At 45.0% G+C, this 21,014-nt stretch overlaps 2 protein-coding genes across 2 annotated transcripts in view; one reads left to right on the top strand and one right to left on the bottom strand.

The window, feature by feature from the left end:
- Positions 1 to 261: 261 nt before the first annotated feature.
- clec14a (C-type lectin domain containing 14A) lies at positions 262 to 3,743 on the top strand. The gene is made up of 2 exons (XM_080783882.1): positions 262 to 829; positions 1,438 to 3,743. The coding sequence occupies exons 1-2, from the start codon at positions 449 to 451 to the stop codon at positions 2,581 to 2,583; spliced, it is 1,527 nt and encodes a 508-aa protein (XP_080640008.1). The 5' UTR covers positions 262 to 448; the 3' UTR covers positions 2,584 to 3,743.
- Positions 3,744 to 9,497: 5,754 nt separating this feature from the next.
- sec23a (Sec23 homolog A, coat complex II component) overlaps positions 9,498 to 21,014 on the bottom strand; it is a 36,397-nt gene continuing 24,880 nt past the window's right edge. The window contains exons 13-20 of the mRNA XM_080784429.1: positions 20,068 to 20,174; positions 16,851 to 17,004; positions 16,527 to 16,604; positions 14,378 to 14,539; positions 13,347 to 13,433; positions 12,710 to 12,865; positions 11,863 to 11,928; positions 9,498 to 11,502 (exon numbers count right to left, since the gene is read on the bottom strand). Coding sequence (XP_080640555.1) covers positions 11,413 to 11,502; positions 11,863 to 11,928; positions 12,710 to 12,865; positions 13,347 to 13,433; positions 14,378 to 14,539; positions 16,527 to 16,604; positions 16,851 to 17,004; positions 20,068 to 20,174 — 900 coding nt within the window. The 3' untranslated portion in view covers positions 9,498 to 11,412. The remainder of the gene's footprint in view (positions 11,503 to 11,862; positions 11,929 to 12,709; positions 12,866 to 13,346; positions 13,434 to 14,377; positions 14,540 to 16,526; positions 16,605 to 16,850; positions 17,005 to 20,067; positions 20,175 to 21,014) is intronic.

The following is a 21,014-nucleotide window of genomic DNA, read 5'->3' as shown; positions in this document are numbered from 1 at the left end:
CTCCACCGCGAGGAGGAAGTGGAAGCTTCCTATCAAGTCCCAACACACTTCCTGCGCTTGTTGTCTTGGAGGGGAGGGGACTGAGAAAGCAATCGGCAGGGCTGGGGGCATCCAGCCTGTTAGGGCGGGGTGCGTGCACGTGCGCGTGTGTTTGTGTGTACCTGCGTGCGCACACTTGTGCGTGTGTGCGTGCGTGTACGTGCGTGTGTGTGTGCGTGCGTGCTGGGGGCTACTGTGTGGCTCCCAGCAGAGTGCCAGCTCCCATGCAGCCCAGAGCTCAGAGTGAAGCAGGAGCAAGCGCTGCATGCATGAGGATCATGTTGTGTTAACGTCTACGTCGTATAGGTGACAGGAGGACCGTTCAGCCTGAGTGTTCGACCGACCGGGAGATCCAAAGGCCGTCGGGGGGGACGGACAGACAGACAGGCTCGATCTTCTCTAAAGCACCATGACGGAGGCGTCTCTGTGGGGCCTGGTCCTCTGCTGCGCTCTCCTCGGGGTCTCCTCCTCCGCTGGCGAGACGCTACACCACTACGTGGTGCACCACGACGCCGTGACTTTCGACGACGCCCTGAGCCAGTGCTCCCACTCCTCCCGGGAGGGAGGAGGAGGAGGAGGAGGAGTGGGGGGGGTCCTCACCACGCTGGCCACCCAGCGGGAGGTCCAGGACGTGCTGGCCGCCGTGTCTCCCTCGCTCCCGGACGGGCCCGGCGGGCCTCCCGGCCACAACTTCTGGCTGGGTCTGCGGAAAGCCAAGACGGACTGCGTGGTGCCGCACCTCCCCCTGAAGGGCTTCAAGTGGACGGCGGACGGCAGCGAGGCGACGCAGGTAAACAACGCCCTCCTCCCATGCACTTTATGGAGGCTCGCGGGACAGAGGGAGCACCTTTTTTTTGCGGCTTTTTCTTCCTTTATTGATAGTAGACCGACAGGAAATGGGGAGAGAGATGGGCAGGCAAGACAAAGGCCATCGGGATCGGGAGTCGAACCTGCGGTATACGCTGTCAGGCCGGCTCAGTAGCCCATAGGTGCCCGGAAGGTTGAGCTAACCATCCGGGCCAGAGGGAGCACCTTTAAGGCCTATTCATAGTCCATGTATTCGGTGAAGAGGTGACCATGACCTGACCACCACCAGCTCTTCACCAAAAACGGGACTGTGAATATGCCTTCATAGTCGTAGACTCACCTTCCCTCCGAAGGCGAGTCTACGAGCCACAGAGCGGTATAGAGTCTCCTTCCTGCCAACATCAGACTATACAACACATAAGAACTTTCTCCCCCCCCAATGCTTATGGTCCTGTGTCTGTGGCACTCCTTGGTCTTGTTGTGATTACGTCTATTGTTGTTTTCTGTTTATTCTTATACATTATGCTGCTGTGTAACGTATCAATTTCCCTGCGGGCATAACAAAGTGTATACATCTCATCATCATCTCAGGTGCACGGCGGCTACCGCTGGAGGAAGGAACCGCCGGAGACGTGCACGGCCCTGCGCTGCCTCATGCTCTCCATGGAGTCCCGGGAGGACTGGGCACTGACGGACAGCAGCTGCAAGGCCAGACACCCCTTCATATGCAAATACGTGCAGGTCGCGGTGGACGCGGAGGCGGCGGCGGCGCCCGCAGAGACGGACGGACGGCAAGAGACGCGCGACGTAGACGTAGAGACGTCGGACCCCGTGGCGCGTTTACCCGCTGCTACGCCGCCTCACCCCCACGACGCTAGACCAACGACCACGCCCCCAGCACCGGCAGCGACATCGACGTCTTCACCGCCAGAACAACCAACACAACCACCCCGCACGCCACCAACACAACCACCACCACCACCACCTCCTCCTCCTTCGTCGTCGTCACAACCACAACCACAACCCCACCCCGGGCTGGAGATTAGGGGCGACTGCAGAGACGCGCCCGTCGTCAACGGCTCGCGCTCCCTGCGGCAGCACCCCGACCAGCCCGGCAGGATGACGCTGGAGTGCTGGTCCGGCGAGGAGGTGGAGCTCAACTGCTCCGAGGCCACGACAGGGGGCCGCTGGGAGGTGGCGAGCGGCGGCGCGCTCCCCATCGACCGGCTGGGCGACGCGTGCGCCCGCTGCGACGTTGGCTTCGAGAAGGACGTGGACGCGTCGTCGTGGACGTGCCGGGACGTGGACGAGTGCCGGCAGAGCGCCCCCTGTGGTGGTGGCGGAGGTGGCGGGCCGCCGGGCGTGGTGTGCGTCAACACGCCGGGCTCGTACCGCTGCGTGTGCCACGACGCGCGGGGGGCCGCGCACGACGAGGGCTCCGCCGCCTGCGTGGCGGCGGTGACTCCCGGCGGCGGCGGGGGGGGAGGGGGCGGGGCCGAGGTGGAGACGGCGGACCACGGCGCCCAGTCTGGGATCCTGGTCCCCGCGCTGATCGCCGCCGCCGTGCTGCTGCTGCTGCTGGCGGTGGGCGGCGTGGTCGCGGTCAGGTGCTGCCTGGCCAGACGGGCCAAGAGACGAGCCGCGGAGAAGGAGGACGACAAGATGGCCATGGACGCCGCCGCCGCCGGCCGCCACAAGGACGCCATGGAAACCACCAATGAGAAAGAGGCGATTTGAAAAGACTATATATATATATATATAAAGGTCCTTTTCAGATGAGCAGCGATTAATTAACGCACGTATAGTAATTCATTTTCAATGAAACCTGCGGGGGTTTTTTGTATACGTGTGGAGAAGTCGAGGGGGCGACAACGCAAGCGTATTTACATGCGAGGCGAGGCCCCCGTGAAATTGTCGCACGCGTGCTCGTTTCGTGCACACGCCCGCGACCAACTTCATATCTTAAGAACAGATTCTGAACTGGGAGGCAAATTCAAAGGAAACAAACAGCAGAGGGTGCTGTTTTTTTTTTTTGCCAATGGGTTCCCCCAGATTGCGACTAACTAGACCTGGATTGTTTTTATGCTTGCGTTGTGGCGTCCCTCATGAACACACCTGGAGCAGAGCTGTCGTTGATCCAGGCGACAACGTCGGCTGTCAATCGATGCCCATCTGAAAGGGGCTATTGGTGGATGAAAAAAAGAGAAAAAAAGAGACAATTTGGTTATATGTTTCTGAAAATTATCTAGGTTATCTTATCTATCAATTTTTCTATCTGTCTGTCTAAATTAAAAGGTAGGGCAAGTGATTATCTTTGGTTAAAAGAAACAGGTTAAACAGCTCCATGTTGCGATAGTACTCATTGCTATTAAAGAGTGTATGTTCAGTAACAGCTTGTCTCCATGTCTCTCCAGCTCTTTATGAAGCATTTCCAGGTCTGGATACCAATTTTTTCCAATCAGGACAGAGAACTCACTCAGGATACAGATCAAACAAGTGGAATTCTGAGTGATGACACAAAGAAATGAGCAGACCACATTGGAACACTATAAAATATTAAGCTGATAAATGGCTATCTTCTCCTGATTGTCTGAAAGATTGTCACCTACTGTCTGGAGAGACAGGGAGACCCCTGTTACTGAATCTTTTAACAAGAAAAACATTTGGTTTTAACCAAATATATATATCACTTACCCTATAGTTTCATATACTGTAGAGATAGCTGTTAATATCAGTCCCATTCATTTGAATATGAGCATGATTTTGTAATCAACAGACACAATGTTACATTTTACAACTGTATACTGCCGTTGTACATTTTCTTTTGATAGAGTGACTGTTGTATATAATTGTTTGTGTTTGGTGTATTTTGTATATAAATTGCATTTGATACAGAACTTGATCAGAGTCGGAATGATTTTACTTTACTGCCAGTCAGACAGCCAGCCAGCAGGCCAGACAGACAGACAGACGGTTGTGCATTAAACGGAATACCAACAATAAAAAAAGACAAATAAAAAGATATAATAGCGCAGTGTGACAGATGTGTACAGTATGTCCCACCTCTTTTATGAATGTGCAAAATAGTGTTTATTTCTGTCTGAAGTGTTAGTAGTTTCAATATTTTTTTCAAACTGATAATTAAGTTTCAAACTGTTACTATCATTACCTATAATGAAAGCCTTGAAACATGTCTGTCTGTCTGTCTGCCTGCCTGCCTGTGCAGGACAGGAAGTGTGTGCCTGGTTGCAGGATGCAGTCATTTGTTTATAAACAACGCTTCCTGCTTCAGCTGCTGTGGGCATCTAGAACAAAAAAGACCTGATTTGATCTGTCTGTCTGTCTGTCTGTCTAACACAATTTTCAATGCAATTCAAAGGAGCTTTATTGGCATGAGAAAACATTTACATTGCCAAAGCAAGTGTCAAAATATTATTTAAAAATAATAACTATTTAAGATAGAAATGGGTAAAGTAGTATATGTACAGTTGGAGGGAGTACAGCATTGTGTAAAACAGAGCGGTCACATTGCAAAACTAGATAAAGTGCCCCTCAGGGCACACAGAGATGGGCAAAATACATTGAAAATGTATTTTGATACAAAATACAAATACTGGGTCAAAAAATGTATCTAAATACAAAATACAAATACTGGTCTGAGAAATGTATTTGAGATACAAATACTTATTTTGAAAATACATGAAAATACATTTTCATGTGTATAATGATAAGTAAATTCATAATTTATTGCCAAATATTAAATTAATGACCTGTCAGAATGTCTAATACATTGAAGATTATTAAGAAGAACTTGAAGATATGAGCCTTGTGAGGCAAGTCTCCAACAACTGAAGGCCCGCCCTACTTTGCCTCTCATTTGTGGTTCAATTTGAGTGTGTAAGCTTTGATTGATTGATTGAAATATGTATTAACAGTTTGCAGAATTACAGTACATTTCAAGCAAAAAATCAATACAAAGACTGTTAACTGTGAGTGGACGACCCAATTTAAGCATTACACTTGTTTACAACAGGGTCCACCACATGTTCAATTCATCAAAACATTTAGAGACGTACAAATAGACACTTCTATATAGTTAAAGAACAGCACAGGAATTCATCATAAAGGAAGCAAAATGGGAAAATAAACATAATACAGTGAGGGGAAAAAAAGGGGGGGGTGGTCAGGGGGGGGGGGATTCAGATTTTCCGGGGGCCAGTTTCGAATTGTAGCCGTCCGTAGGTGCCCTTTGAGAGCGGTTCTGAAGGAGTCAAGGGATTCATATGTCTTAATGACTGTTGGTAGGGCGTTCCACATTTTGGTGGCATAGGAGCGAAAATAATTTAGTCCCTTGTTTGTGCCGAATCTGGGTTGCACTCCCTCTGGTGTTGGGGGTGTGGACTTCGTTTACATTAAGGAAGTATTTAGACAGGTACATGGGTATCTTGGTGGTGTATCGAATCTTGTGGACCAGACCCATTGCAAGATTCTGTACTCTGTCGTCGACCCTAAGCCATCCCAGCCTGTCAAAGTGGGCAGGGGTGAGGTGGGTTCGGGGGGTGAGGCCAAGTAGGAGCCTGACCAGTTTGTTTTGGGAGGTCTGGAGCCTTGTTTTAAGGGCCTTTGAGGTGCTGTGGTACCAAAAGGTGCATGCATAGTGATAAAATGGCCACCAACGTAATAAAAAAAGTCAATCAAAGAACAAGATTCCTTTATAGGATCTCCTCACTGGTCAACAAAATCACCTTGAAGACCTTAACAGGAGCCCTCGTACAAGGTTTCTTTGACTATGCATGCACCTCTTGGTACCACAGCACCTCAAAGGCCCTTAAAACAAGGCTCCAGACCTCCCAAAACAAACTGGTCAGGCTCCTACTTGGCCTCACCCCCGAACCCGACACCAAATGAAATATAAATACTGCGGAGAGGGAGAGTGCTGTTTTCACCACACGCCAAACAGGACGCAGGAAAGCGTAGGCCTACACGTAGCTCCAGGCTAAAACACAACAAGTGCTCACAGTCAAGTTCACAGTCAGCTATTAAGTGCAGTGGACTGCAGGCGATCGTAACAGCAATGTGTAGAAACATACCTGCACTTGCACTGAAGTGCGAACCAAACACGCTGTCACCCAAGTGACCCAACAGGACAGCTTTGTGTAGGATGAGCCTCCATGCGGGAGGAATAACTCCTGGCCGTGGACCGTGTGGCAGTGGCACACACACCAGCAGTGTGGCGGAGAGAGACTGACAGCTGACAAACACGGCCGACACGTCACCTTATAAAGCGCAGCTGGGACACTCATCAAGCCCTAATCAGTGGGCGGAGGACGGGCCGTGACAGCGTGCAGGGAACGCTCACGCCCATCCTGCCACACATGTGAACGGCTGCTCTTTTGACATGTGCTATACTGTCTTCCACCTCTGCATTTGTCAAATAGAGGAGTGGTCATCTTTTAAATGATTCTGCATCTCTGCATGTGTTGATTTAAATTAGAGCTGGTTCTGAAGCATTTACTGCAGGTGGTGCAGGATAATGGCTTCTCCCCAGTGTGGATCCTGATGTGTTGTGTCAGTGCACCGTGTTGTCTGAAGGATTTATCACACACATTGCATTTGAACGGCTTCTCTCCCGTGTGGCTCCTCATGTGTATCTCCAAATAGAAAGGTTTGCCAAAGCATATTTCCCACAATCACCACAAACCTTTGCAATCTCATTCTCGTGAGTTTTCAGGTGAAGTTCAAAATCCTCCTCTGTATTAAAGTGCATCCCACACAGCCCGCAGTCATCTTTAGGGTGACTTTCCAGATGATTCATCAATGAGACTTTGGAATGAAAAGCCTTCCTAAACACTTTATATGATTTGCACCAGCTGCTCTTTTGTGACCACCTCTGCATCAACATCCCCATCGTCATATACAGGAGTGGTAGTGTATTTTCTGCGTTTTAAATGAGTCCACATGTGTTTTCTTAATAACTGATGAAATGTTCGCTGCAGATGGTGCATGCGTATGGCTTCTCCCCAGTGTTATGGGAAGCCGTTTAGGCCATAAATGCATAGTCAACTCGCACATACATGTATACTTCTCTTGCACCCGACCACGGCAATGACCACAGCCTATACTATATACTCTACTATACGCCCAGAGAGAGAATCAAGATAGCGCTCAGAGGCAGAAAAAACTGTCCGTACAAATACACGCACAGTTTTCAAATCAGCCTCATGGTGGCTACAACAGGCCATGTTGCGTCTCATGTTGCGTGTCTCTCTCTCTCACACACACACACACACACACAGTCTGTCTGTGCGTGCCGTAAACATGGAGTGCTAATGCTGTCACTGCGCGCTCAGCGTTGTGCCTACATGGCCAAAAGAACAGTGTGTGGCGGCTGCGTGCGTAGAGAGAGAGAGAGAGAGAGAGAGAGAGAGAGAGGGGGGGGGGGGGGGGGGGGTCCCAGACAGCACGACACATGCACGTTATGAGTGTCATTTTATCACCATAGATTTCACTGTGTAGGCTAGTTTATGAATGGAACACATTGATAAGGGTCCCCCTGCTGCGTCCCCCTGCTGTCCTTGCCGACCACGGCAATGACCACAGCCTACTATACTATACTATATACTCTACTATACGCCCAGAGAGAGAATCAAGATAGCGCTCAGAGGCAGAAAAAAACGAAAAAAACTGTCCGTACAAATACACGCAGTTTTCAAATCAGCCTCATGGTGGCTACAACAGGCCATGTTGCGTCTCATGTTGCATCTCAGTTCTCAGTGCACGCAGGCAAATGGTTTGGCATACTTGGACTTGGACAGTGGTTTATATGAGTTGAGTTGCTTAAAGTAATTTTGACTATCAACTTTATCTGACTAGTAGTGACTTTGTCTGTCTAGTATTGTTTCACTGGGAAAACAGACCCAGCAGCATGCAGTGTTTGTTACAATGGCAAAAGAGCTTGTGGGCTGTTCTCTCTCCTTTTATACTAGTGGTTGGTGATTTTATACTGGCCCAGGTGTCACAATCTCCACAACACGCCTCCAATCTCTATACTGCCACTCCCACCATCCATCATCAGCACTGGAAAACATAACATGGTGGGCACAGGTCTCCAGTCTCCACCAGGGCAGGTCAGGTTGTGACCTCCTGGTGGCGCTATAATAGGCCAATGTAAAAGGGTTCCATTTCTTCTTACACCTTGGGATGGGATATATTCCTCACCCTAGTAGGAAATTCTGTGAAAGATTTCATGTAAATTGCACGCTGCGTTCATGATTTGAGGCATTTTGTTCCAAAAATGTGTTTTGCAAAAATCCACCTGTTGGTGGCGCTATAACAGGCCAATGTGAAAAGGGTGAGATATATTCCTCAGTCTAGTAGGAAAGTCTGTGAAAGATTTCACGTAAATTGCACGCTGCGTTCAAGATTTGAGGTTTTTGTTCAAAATGGGCCAATCCTGCAAACTTTGAAAGCCAATGTTAGCCAATTCGGATTAAATATGAAATATTGGACAGATCCGGCTTGAACACATGACTATAGAGATAGTGTGAAAGAATTAGCGGGATTTTTGGACAGAATCTGGAGGAGTAATATTTAAAAAATGGGCTAGAGTTTTTCAAAAGTCGGCCTCTTGGATGCTTGCGGAACTCGACTTCGTCTCGTTCCTGACCGCATCCCTGTCGTGGCAATAATCACGTTAACCCACACCCTCCCGTGTAATATTGCTTAAGTTGACAATCAGAGCCAGAATCGGCAAGGCAAGAGGCGCATTCATCCAACTCAAGACCATTTGGAGCTCCAAACAAATCAGCCAGCGGACAAAGCTCAGACTCTTCAGCTCAAACGTCAAGCCAGTACTATTGTACGGATCAGAGACGTGGAGGACGACAAATTTAAGGCAACAACAATGAAGGTGCAAACTTTCATTAACAGCTGGCTGAGGAGAATCCTGAGCATCCGCTGGCCAGACACCATCAGCAATAACGACCTCTGGCAGAGAGCGAGTCTACCACCAGTGGAAGAGGAGATAAAGAGAAGAAGGTGGGGATGGATAGGCCACACACTCCGGAAGCCCAATACCAGCATCACAAGACAAGCCCTTACATGGACTGCGACGCGCTATACCATTGTACTTTTACGCAAATATTTCAAACTGAATTCCAGACTTGTAACGCAGTACTTCTATATTGCACTATAGATACTTTTTCCACCTCTGTTAGTGGGAATGAAAACAAAGGCGCCCCTAAGGCAGAGCAAACGGGCAACACCCCCCCCCCCACATAACACAATACCATCCCCCTTTATCAGGCAGTGGATCAGGGGTAGAGTGGCTGGATGGCAACCGCAAGGTTGCCAGTTCGAACCCGGGCTCCCCCATAGTTAGTGTTGAAGTGTCCTTGAGCAAGACACTGAACCCCTAATTGCTCCCAATGTGCTGGTTGGTGCCTTGCATGGTTTCTGCACAATCTATGTAAAGTGCCTTGGATAAAGGCGCTATATAAATGCACCATTTAATCATACAACTGCCGTGGGTGTGGCTTCAGTTCAGGTGGATCACCACCCATCAGGCAAACCAGGTATACTTAATGAACTGGTGGATGTGGCCAGTAGCCAAAACATAATTTTAACACTTTCTGTACACCTTTTAGACCGAGTCATGTGATTGGTCATCATGCCCTTGATGACGGTTTTATTGAACCAATGAAAAAACAACAGCTGCACCATTTGCTTTGTGTGTCACAGTTTGAATGAAACCTCAGGTTGACAGAACAGGAGGAAAGCGCGCGCTACACACACACACACACACACACACACACACACACACACTTTGTGAAGGATGCATCGATTAATCACATGGTCCGTGTCACCACGGCAACAATAAACATATTTTTCAACCAACCAAAGAAACAAGTAAACAAACAATGAAAATACATTTTCATTTGAAAAATTCTCTGCAGGTCCCACACGGTCACAGAGGGCAGAGTATGAATGTATCCAATAGGCAGCAGCAGAAGTAAATACTGTAGTGTCGTCGTATCGTCACCATTATAGAGCAGAAACAGAAACCACTGTCCAGCCATTACAGCTGTGTGAAGCCTGGAGAAATAGCAGCTCTACAAGCTCACCTAGGAATTGCATCGCCGACGCATACAGAGCATGTAGATCTGCTAATTCTCGGCAACATATATAATGGTCTCTGTCGAGTGGAAACCTCACGTGACCAACACGGTTACTTTTCAGGATTCAAATTAGGTAAACGTAGCAGATCTACAAGCTCAAAGTGAAAATGCATTAAATTATCGAAAAACGTAAAGTTAAAAATGGGGATCAGAGGTTTTTTCCCCCGACAGACGGCGATACATTAAGAGTCCTACTGTGTAACATTATGAGATGTCCAGCCCTGGCAGCTCCGATGTCATTACAGCATCTGCCTGTGGTCCCTTAGAACTACAATACCCAGAATCCAGTTCAAAACCACAGAAGTACCGCTCCTAAACGAATGCCGCAGGGGTCCTCCTCCTAACGCAGATAAGAGGTTATTTTCGGAAAGCACCGTCAAAAGTTGTACGGAGAAAAAAAACGGTATGTAAATACATTTCTGGTTCGTGAGTCAAAAAGTTGTCAAAATGACTTTTACGTGGAATGGTTATTATGAGGAAATATACCATTGAAATTTTCTATAACAAATAACTTGTTTAATTGATTGACAATGTTACACAGTACAACTTGCATGCATTAAGCATCATTCTTTGCTCCATATAGCTCCATATTTAAAGTCTGCAGCACGTCCTAAGCCATTCAAATGCTTTGTCAATCTTAAAGCAAAAACCTTTCTACGGGTAGGACATACAATAATATACAATCATCCTTTGATTGACGATCGACCACTTCAACAGACCAGCGTGGAACGGCGCCGAGGAGGGGAAGGACACTTCACAAAATGCGTAGCGTAACAAACAAACGTTGCTGTCCTCTTATGTCCAAATGCTAGCTTTATGTGTTTTGTAAATCAAAGCCCTACACACTAGCAAATCTACAAGCTCGAAATGTGACGTGAATCGACGAATATTGAGCTTGTAGATCTGCTACTTTTGAATTTGACTCCTGAAAGTAGTTTTGGACATATGAGGTTTCCAACTGACGACAAACAAAATGGCCGCAGGATAGATTTATACAGGCGGTACCGTTTACACAAATCAAGCCCCGTCAACTCCCGCTTTTATCGCCATGTTGAAATGTATAAACTAACTATATATAATTTATATAAAATGTCAAATATGAACATTTAACATAAATATAATGAAAAATATTAATATTATTATTGACAAATATGGATATCTAACAATATAATGTCAAAAATGTATAACAGATATGTCAAGTATTGACATTTAACAAATGACATTTAACGCAAATGATCAACATCTAAAAGATGTTAACGTCAAATATTAATATTTAACAGATATGCATGTTAAATATTCATGAGCGAACAGATCCGATTTCAAAATGGAGGTGCCGTTTGTTATTTTCACTCAGGCAGCGCTGGAGACGGCCAACTTCTGTTCTTTTCACTCAGGCAGCGCTGGAGACGGCTAACTTCTTCAGGTGGTCCATGAACACCTGGAGACTGACATCATCAGTCAGGATGGGAGCGCCCGACTCCTATGGAGAGAGAGAGAGAGAGAGAGAGAGAGAGAGAGAGAGAGAGAGAGAGAGAGAGAGAGAGAGAGAGAGAGAGAGAGAGAGAGAGACACACAGATGGGGGAGTGTAGAAATAAAGAATGGGACAGAGTGATGGAGAGACAACGGGGTCAATATAAATGTTGTGGTGTGTTCAACTCTGAATGAATGAAGGTATGAATGAATGAATGAAGATATGAATGAATGAATGAATGAAGATATGAATGAATGAATGAATGAAGATATGAATGAATGAAGATATGAATGAATTTATGTATGAATGAATGAAGGTATGAATGAATGAATGTGTGGTCAGGGTGAGATGGAGGTTAAAGGTCGTACCTGGGCCCAGGCGTACATATTGTTGTGGGTCTGCGATGGATTCACCTTGGAGAGCAGGAAGCGAGCCTAGAACACACATCATCATCATCATCAATCTGCGATACACATCCTACCCAGGTGTTCAACCGGATGCTGAGCTAATGCAGAATGCAATACCTCTCGTCAGCCAGTAGATGTCCTATCCGACCACAGAATCTAAAACCTTCACAGTGCTCAGGGACACCTCAGAGTCTCTGACACAGACTACTGGCCTGTTCAGTCTACAAAGGTCTAGACACAGACTACTGGCCTGTTCAGTCTACAAAGGTCTAGTCACAGACTACTGGCCTGTTCAGTCTACAAAGGTCTAGGGGGTATTGTCACGTCACTATAGCAGACAGCAGCATGCTGCCGCGCTGCTGAAGCAAGTCCAGTCTGGGTGAAATTCACATCGGAAAAATTAATATAACAGCGCGTGAGCCCGCCCGGCCCACGGCCCGTTGGTCACGGACAGAGACGGCCCGGGACCGGCCTGTTTTGGCGGGCCGGAGCAGTCTACTGTCACCCAGGGCAGTCTACTGTCACCCAGGGCAGGTCTGCTGTCACCCAGGGCAGTCTACTGTCACCCAGGGCAGGTCTGCTGCCTGTCACCGCTTCCCGCGTTTGCGCGTCTTACTGGTATTATGTACTATATATGTTGTATAGTATACCTGGCTTCCTCCGTGCTGCGTGTCGATGTATCTGGGCATGGGTTAGTGTACATATTGTATTATATATATTGTATTATACCTGGCTTCCTCCGTGCTGCGTGTCGATGTATCTGGGCATGGGTTAGTGTACATATTGTATTATATATATTGTATTATACCTGGCTTCCTCCGTGCTGCGTGTCGATGTATCTGGGCATGGGGAAGCGTGTCTGCAGCAGCTCCTGGGCGTCGTCAACTGGAGCTTGAAGGAGATGTTTGAAGTTTTCGTATTCCGGCATTTCCTGATAACCTGCCGTACGCCACTGAGATACAGTCTGAGAGAGAGAGACATAGACAGAGAGGGAGAGAGGGGGAGAGAGAGAGAGAGAGAGAGAGAGAGAGGGGGAGAGAGAGAGAGAGAGAGAGAGAGAGAGAGAGAGAAAAAAGAGAAAGGGAGCGAGACAAAACAAAACATTATAAACATGAAACTCAAACAACAAAACTCCTCTAATAAAAAAAAAATCATTTGAAAGCAAACGTAAAATAATGTACCTCATTTACGTCACTGATGCATGTGTTTTTACAATTACACACTGTGTGTAAAAAAGTACAATTACACACACTATGGTCCTCATTCACAACACTCCTCATTCATTACACTCATAATATTACGTAACGTGAGCGGACAGGCATTTACGTGGATTCCCACATTCATTCGGAATTCATGGATATCTCCGTGAACTGGATTAATACGATATGTGTGTGTGTGTGTGTGTGTGTGTGTGTGTGTGTGTGCGTGCGTGCGTGCGTACATACCTCTCCATGGTAGATGAGTATCTGGAAGAAGGTGTCCATCAGTAGGATTCTGTCTGGTAGGATACTGCTGCTGTCCAATAGAACAGGCTGAAACACACCATAGGAAACCCCTTAATGTTACTGCTGCTGCTGTCATTTTTGCCATGAAAATATATTTGTGTAAGTGTTGTTGCCGTTTGTTTTTACTGTTCGAGACCGAAGACACATTTCCACATGTGGACAATAAATGAAACTAACTAACTTAATGTTACTGCTGCTGTCCAATAGAACAGGCTGAAACACACCATAGACACAGACACAAACTTAAAGGCATTGTGTTGAAGCTATTCTCATCCACTCTCACTGCAGGGAGTTCCACTTCCAACTACTTCCCTCTGGTAGACGGTACAAAGAACCAAAAGCTAACCGTAACATATTTAACAAATTCATTCCTAATGCCATTAAAGGCACTAAATGACATCATGTCTCGCTAGATTTGTTTTAAATGCATTTGCTACCGTTTGTTGTCCTGCATTTCTGCCATGAAAACAATTGTGTAAGTGTTGTTGCCGTTTGTTTTTACTGTTGTTAGAGACCGAAGACAAATTTCCAATAAATGAAACTAACTAACTTAATGTTACTGCTGCTGTCCAATAGGTGAAACACACCATAGACACAGCTCCTTCATATTACAGTTCCATCCATGCAACAGCTTTGTGTCTGTTTAAGAGTCCTGCACCACCAATTGTATTTTGACCCATATTTTGTCCACAAACTATATGCACCCCCCCCCCCTATATATAACCTATATATAGTATACTATATATGTAACGTAATTATAAACAATTTGATGTTGACTTGATTAAAGTTATATATAACTTATAAGAAGCAAAAAAATGAATAATAAATACAAAGAACGTTTTCATATATTAGTCTTTTCTTTTTACCTATAAATTGAACTTTTGTTTATGTAAGCTCGATTCTAGAACGTAGTAGGTGTAGGTGTGTGCGTGTGTGTGTGTGTGTGTGTGTGTGTGTGTGTGTGTGCGTACCTCTGGGGGTCCACTGAAGGAGTATGCGTACAGGATGGGTTGGATCATGATGAGAGACTGAGTGAGGTCTTGTCTCATGAACTGATGTCTGTAATATGAACTCTCATCAGGACTGTTGTTGAACACCTGGAGGAACGGAGACCTGCGCAGGTGGAACATAAACTACACACACACACACACACACACACACACACACACGCACACACGCACACACGCACACACACAGAGTTCAGTACAAGAGTAGAAAGTATTCCGTCTCTGTCGGGTGGAAACCTTATGTGTCCAAAAATGTTACTTTTTTCAGGAAATCCAAAACAGTAGCAGATCTACAAGCTCGTAACGCACCACTTCCAAGCCACGTTTCCACCTTGTACGTCCGGTACTTTTGACAGTTCTGTCTGGCGGCTACAGTGGAGTTAAATTAATTTCGATCCTATGCCACTAAAAATGTAGAACACCCTATCAAACGCCGTTAAGAAATGTGAATCCCTAGACTGACTCCTTCAAAACCCCTCTCTTACAGTAGCACTTACAGGCGGCTGCAATGTAAAACAAAAGTTAAAGTCCCCCCCCCCCCACCCCCATTTCTCCATACTGTACATGATTCTCCCCTTACTTTACCTGTATATGTATATTATGATTTCCTTTGTATATTTGTACGTCTTTAAAATGTAATGTTCTGAGCAGTTTTTGTATTGACCAGTGCATGATTCGTCTGAACAGTACCCATTCTACAAACTGTGAATACAATTTACAATCAAACAATCAATCAAGTAGGGCGTTCATTTACGAAAAAGTTTAAATATGGAGATAAAGGTTTCTACCCGACAGAGACGAACCACTAACGAAGTAGACAGTCTATTACATTAAGGGTGCTCTACAGACACATTAGTAGAACTATTAATTACATTTTTAAAACGCTACAATCTGTACATTTTAGGTCTATTGTCTCGCTCTTAATGGAGAAGAGGAAAATCACATCCATGTCAATGAACAACACCAAGGTCCAAATGTCTAGGAGGAGCACCTCCAACCACTGCACATGTACTACCATTAACAGACTGTACCACAGAGATGTACTACCATTAACAGACTGTACCATAGTACATACTATGGCACCGAGTGCCGCGCTATGAACTTGTAGGTTTGCCATTTTTGAAAAATCGTGAAAATGTGCATTTTAACATTTTAACTCAAATCTTTGCTTCTGGGCGGTCCCTGGAACAACATATTTTCAGATATGAAATATTGAGCACCACTGATACAGAAACGTAAGGTTTTTGAAGACATTTTTAAAATGTCGACGTCAGGCCAAAATCGGTTAACATACCGTACCATACAGATGTACTAGTTATATTGTATTAACATTGTCTACCATACAAATCTACTAGTTATATTCATACATATATTCAACATACTGCACCATACATTACAGAATGGTTAGAATAACGTTTCATCCTATTAAATAAGCTCCCGATTGCAGCTTTGTAGGAACAAGTGAGTGTTTGACTGGGATTATTTGTAAAACAATCTACTGTATTACAGCATATAACTATATATACACGTGTAGGATATTTTAATGGGATTATTTCTACAGATGCAGTGGCAGGTAGAGATTAAAGGGACAATTTTTGCAATACAAAATATATGTTAATGACTTTTAGAAGTGTGGTTTTAGATATTTTAGATTTTATGGACACTCATTCACTCATTCATGGACGCTGGGCTCACTTCCTTCCTGGACTACAATTCCCATACTGCTTTGGTGCACTGCTCCTCCTTGTGGATAGAGGAGGGCTGTCTTACTGAGACAACATGTAGTCCAAGGACTGTCTAAAGAGGACGAGACGCGAAGACCACACGTTGCTCCATGGAAGGAAAGAAACGTGCGCAGTTGAGACCAGGAAGTTGGACATGACAAATCCATAGATACGTACGGTCTTCGCGTCTCGTCCTCTTTAGACAGTCCTTGATGTAGTCCAGGAAGTAAGTGAGCCCAGTGTCTGTGACATCATGGACACTGCACAAAATATCTAAAACCACATAATACACACACACACAATGACCCAGGAAAGTGTTCAAAATCTTTCTAAATGTCTTTTTTTTTTGGTGCAAAAAGTTAAGTGTCCCTTTGAGGTGAAGTGGTTACCTGTGGATAGAGAGAAAAGGTCTCAGAGAATCTGAAGGAGTTTGGATCGTCTTTATGGTAGTCTCCAAACTTCTGACACTGAAAAGAAACAACAACAACAACAACAATAAATTAATATTTATTCTTCATATAGCATTTTCATGACATGATTGCCGGCGCAGTGAGCCGTGCTTTGAAGTTCTCCGACTACAGAGGCTAGTAGGTGTAGGGGGGAGTTTATTCCAAGCCGTCGGGCTATAGAAGCAGAAAGATGCTGTGTTTTCGATATGCCATTGTAGACACTTCATACAGTCATACATCTGGTGTGTGTGTGTGTGTGCGCACCAGTCGTATCAGCTGTCGGTCCAGCCATCTCAGTACGTCGGGTCCCTCCTCCGTCTCGGCGCGGTACACCGCCAGGCGGGCCATCAAGATGGCCGCCGCCTCCTGGTCGAACGACGCAGCGATGTTCTGGATCTGAGTCTGTGCATCTGCCCAGCTAGAGAGAGAGAGAGAGAGAGAGCAACTAACTTTAATTCAATTACATTTCAATAAAATACTGCTACTTGTCCGAAAAATGTATTTTATACTAAGTGAATGCAAAAACATTGAAATACTGCTGTCAACATTCAAAAGTATAAAGCCAACGTCTCCGACCTATATGGATGTATATTGTATAACTATCTCTGACAGAAAATGCACAATCTTTATAGTTTCACAAGATAGCATTACCCATCTGTTTACACCTTTATTTAATTCCTATTTATATCCAATATTTATTTGTAAATACATTGTTTTATTTTGATCGTCTTGTTCCACTTCTGCTTTGGCAATGTAAACGTACGTTTTCTCATGCCAATAAAGCTCCTTTGAATTGAAATAGAATTGAGAGAGACAGACAGTTATTATGACTGAAAACCTTCAAAGACTTCCGGCTATTTTTGCCATTAGTCTTACAATGACAATATATACGGCTTAAGTGGTTTCAATGTTGGTGTGCTTTTAAAAGTTGAGAATAGTTCAAACTCGTTGAGAAATGCACTTGTGACGTGAACCCGCTTCTTATCAGCTGACCAATCATGACCCTATAGAGAAATGCACAGCTGGTGTGTTTGCTCTCCGTCTGCCTGCCACGAGGCACCCCGGGAGGTCCCACACCCGACTACCAGCGACCGCTGTCTCTCTCCTCTTCTTCTTCTGCCCCCAAATTTGTTATTATTTTTTTTGCAACGTTTCTCCTCGACCGTGGCGATATGGGATATTAGACGAAATACAAGGCTACAGCAATACTGAAGAATGCAGACCTGCTAGTCTAAACAGAATGTGTGTCGCACGATCACCACATTTTTATTTTTATTTTTTTGGAACATGCCTTAAATTGTCTTTTCTGTTAGAGTTGGCTCAGTAATTTTTTTCCTCTCCAGACCATATCTCTTTTCTGAAAATATAAGATCTAGATCTGCGATTATCGTCAAATGATGCTAGGGTTCAAGTGTCTCACGTTAGCAGAGTGTGTCAGCAGAGTCTACACGGCGTCAAATAAACCATTTAGGGCTGACGTCGAAATAAATTAAAAAAAGTCTTCTAAATCATTCTTTCTGAAAGACCTATGTTTGTATATCAGTGATGCTCAATATTTCATGTCAAAAAAATTATATGTAATTGGTCACCGACCCCCATCTGAAAAAAATGTTGTTCCAGGAACCCCTCAGAAGCAAAGATTTGAGTTAAAAACGTTCGCTCCGAAAGAATATATATTTTGTGCCGACGATTAAAAAAAAAAATAGCAAACCTACAAGCTCGTAGTGCGGCACAGAGTGCCGCGCTACTTTAGCTATTTTTCAATAGCTAAAGTATAACATAATGCTTAAAACACCAAAAGGTGTTCCCGCCCAGAATGGGATAAACCAGATTATGGCCTCCCTCCTCCCTCCCCCCCCTCCGTCTCTCTTATCTAGATGGACATTTCCTGTCCAAACGCAGCCCGTCGTCCACCCCAGCCTCCCGTGTGTTATACCAGCTGCACTCTTTACAACCAGCCACACACACACCTCGTCGAAGATAGGACACTTATTACCGTCAGCTCTGTTTCTGCGGCAGACACTAAAAACCTGCTGTTGACGGAAGATCTTGTGATTTGTGAAAATCCTCAAATAATGATCGGAGGCAAAGAGACATTTACTGGTACACAAAACTGTCCCACCAGCAACACTGCCTCGATGTACTGTAGCAGTGAGGGATTAAAGTAAAAAATAAATATATATATACAGTATCTCATGACTGAACTCTCCGTTTTGCTGACGGATGGACAAAACTTTTAGGTCTATTAATTAATCAAGACAATTCAGGATGTCTTGTTGACACCTGCCTCATCAGTTTGTTTGTACTGTCTGTGTAAGCATTTCACAACTGTACTGAATCAAAACAAGAGCAGGGAAGACTAGGTGACAGTCACACTACTGCTAGTAACGTCTGTCTGTACCAAATGCACGTGTTGAGTTTATGTATGCTTTTTTATTGTTTACTGTTATTTTCTGCTGCTGAATCTGTAAAGCACTTTGTAACCTTGTTTGGAAAAGTCCTGTATAAATGAATTCATTATCATTAAAGATTATTGGGTAGTTTATTTTGGAAATTATTGTATTGTAGGAATTATAAACAGGGGGGGGGGGGAAAGGTGAGTTGTCCCAAATTTCCCCAGTGGTCACTCTGTCCCTGACGTTGTTACTGCCAACCACTGGTCCTTTACTATACTACCTCACAGTCACGCTGGGAAAGACCTAGCCTGTTGAGTGGTGTAAAGACCCAGCCGGTTGAGTGGTGAAAAGACCCAGCCGGTTGAGTGGTGAAAAGACCAGGTTGTGACCAGGCTTTTCTCTCTGCCTTAGGTTGTGACCAGGCTTTTCTCTCTGTCTTAGGTTAGTGACCAGGCTTTTCTCTCTGCCTTAGGTTGTGACCAGGCTTTTCTCTCTGTCTTAGGTTAGTGACCAGGCTTTTCTCTCTGCCATAGGTTGTGACCAGGCTTTTCTCTCTGTCTTAGGTTAGTGACCAGGCTTTTCTCTCTGTCTTAGGTTAGTGACCAGGCTTTTCTCTCTGTCTTAGGTTGTGACCAGGCTTTTCTCTCTGTCTTAGGTTAGTGACCAGGCTTTTCTCTCTGTCTTAGGTTAGTGACCAGGCTTTTCTCTCCGTTTTATGTTGTGACCAGGTTTTACTCTCTGTCTTAGGTTGTGACCAGGCTTTTCTCTCTGTCTTAGGTTAGTGACCAGGCTTTTCTGTCTGTTTTAGGTTGTGACCAGGTTTTACTCTCTGCCTTAGAGAGAAAAGCCTGTTCACAACCTGTCTTAGGTTGTGACCAGGTTTTTGACACACCAGGGAGTGATAAAACGCGCCTATAGAAGTCGCGGTGCGACAAAGCAAGCATATTTACGTGAGCGTGGTCCCGTGAATTTGTTGCGTGCGTGCTCGTTACGTGCACAAGCCCGCGACTCACCAGACCTGGATTCTGTTTAGCTTTTTGTTTACGCTTGCGTTAGTAGAATATTAGTAGAATAGTAGCACTTACTTCCTGGCAATAGTGGATACTCTGATTCGTCGCTGTCCAGAGGAGTGTTGGTACTGGGTGACAAACTGGATGGCTCCCCGACCTCCCTGAGGGATAGGAGCGTTGTGCTGCACACACACACACACACACACACACACACACACACACACACACACGTGTTAGTAGAGTCGCATAATGTCAGAACACTTTATAAACGTAATAGTGATATTGACTTTAATGCAGATGGATAAAACGAACACAATAATACATCCATAACAGAGGTGGAACACACACACACTTTCTTCCTGGACAGACGTCTCAGACAGACAGACAGAAATAGTTGTTGGAGGAATGGAGTGGTTGAGGTAACTCAGGCTTTAAGTAGTGGTTAAACACAATGACATGATAGTGTGTGCGTGTGCGTGCGTGTGCGCGCGCGCATCTATCCTTCCATTGTCACATCAGGTGACTGACAGAAGTACCATGACAACAGCACATCCAGAGAATTACTTTATCACTCACAGTGTGTACACACACACACACACACACACACACACACACACACACACACACACACACACACACACACACACACACACACACACACACACACACAGCTGGCAGAGGGAACAAACGGGAGTTTGCCTGAAGCGGAGAAGAGTATTTTGAGGATTACGAAGATGTTTCAGCAAGTACATTTCATTTATAGATTACTATCATTGTTATTAGTACAACTACTGTTTTTATTAGCACTAGTAGTAATATTTTTTATTATCTTCATTATTATTACCATTAGTACTGCTTTTATTGTTTTCAAACTTTTCACTTAATATCAGTATTACTAATACTAATACTACTCTTTTTACTACTACTTTTATTATTATCATCATCATCATTAAAGTGACTTCAGGTGTCAAAAATGAACAAAAGTAATTATTAATAGTTGGTGATGATATTTCTATATCATT

This window comes from Protomyctophum bolini, assembly GCF_963924005.1.
Source record: "Protomyctophum bolini genome assembly, chromosome: 15".
Taxonomy (NCBI): domain Eukaryota; kingdom Metazoa; phylum Chordata; class Actinopteri; order Myctophiformes; family Myctophidae; genus Protomyctophum; species Protomyctophum bolini.
This window is presented reverse-complemented; position numbering and strand designations above follow the sequence as displayed.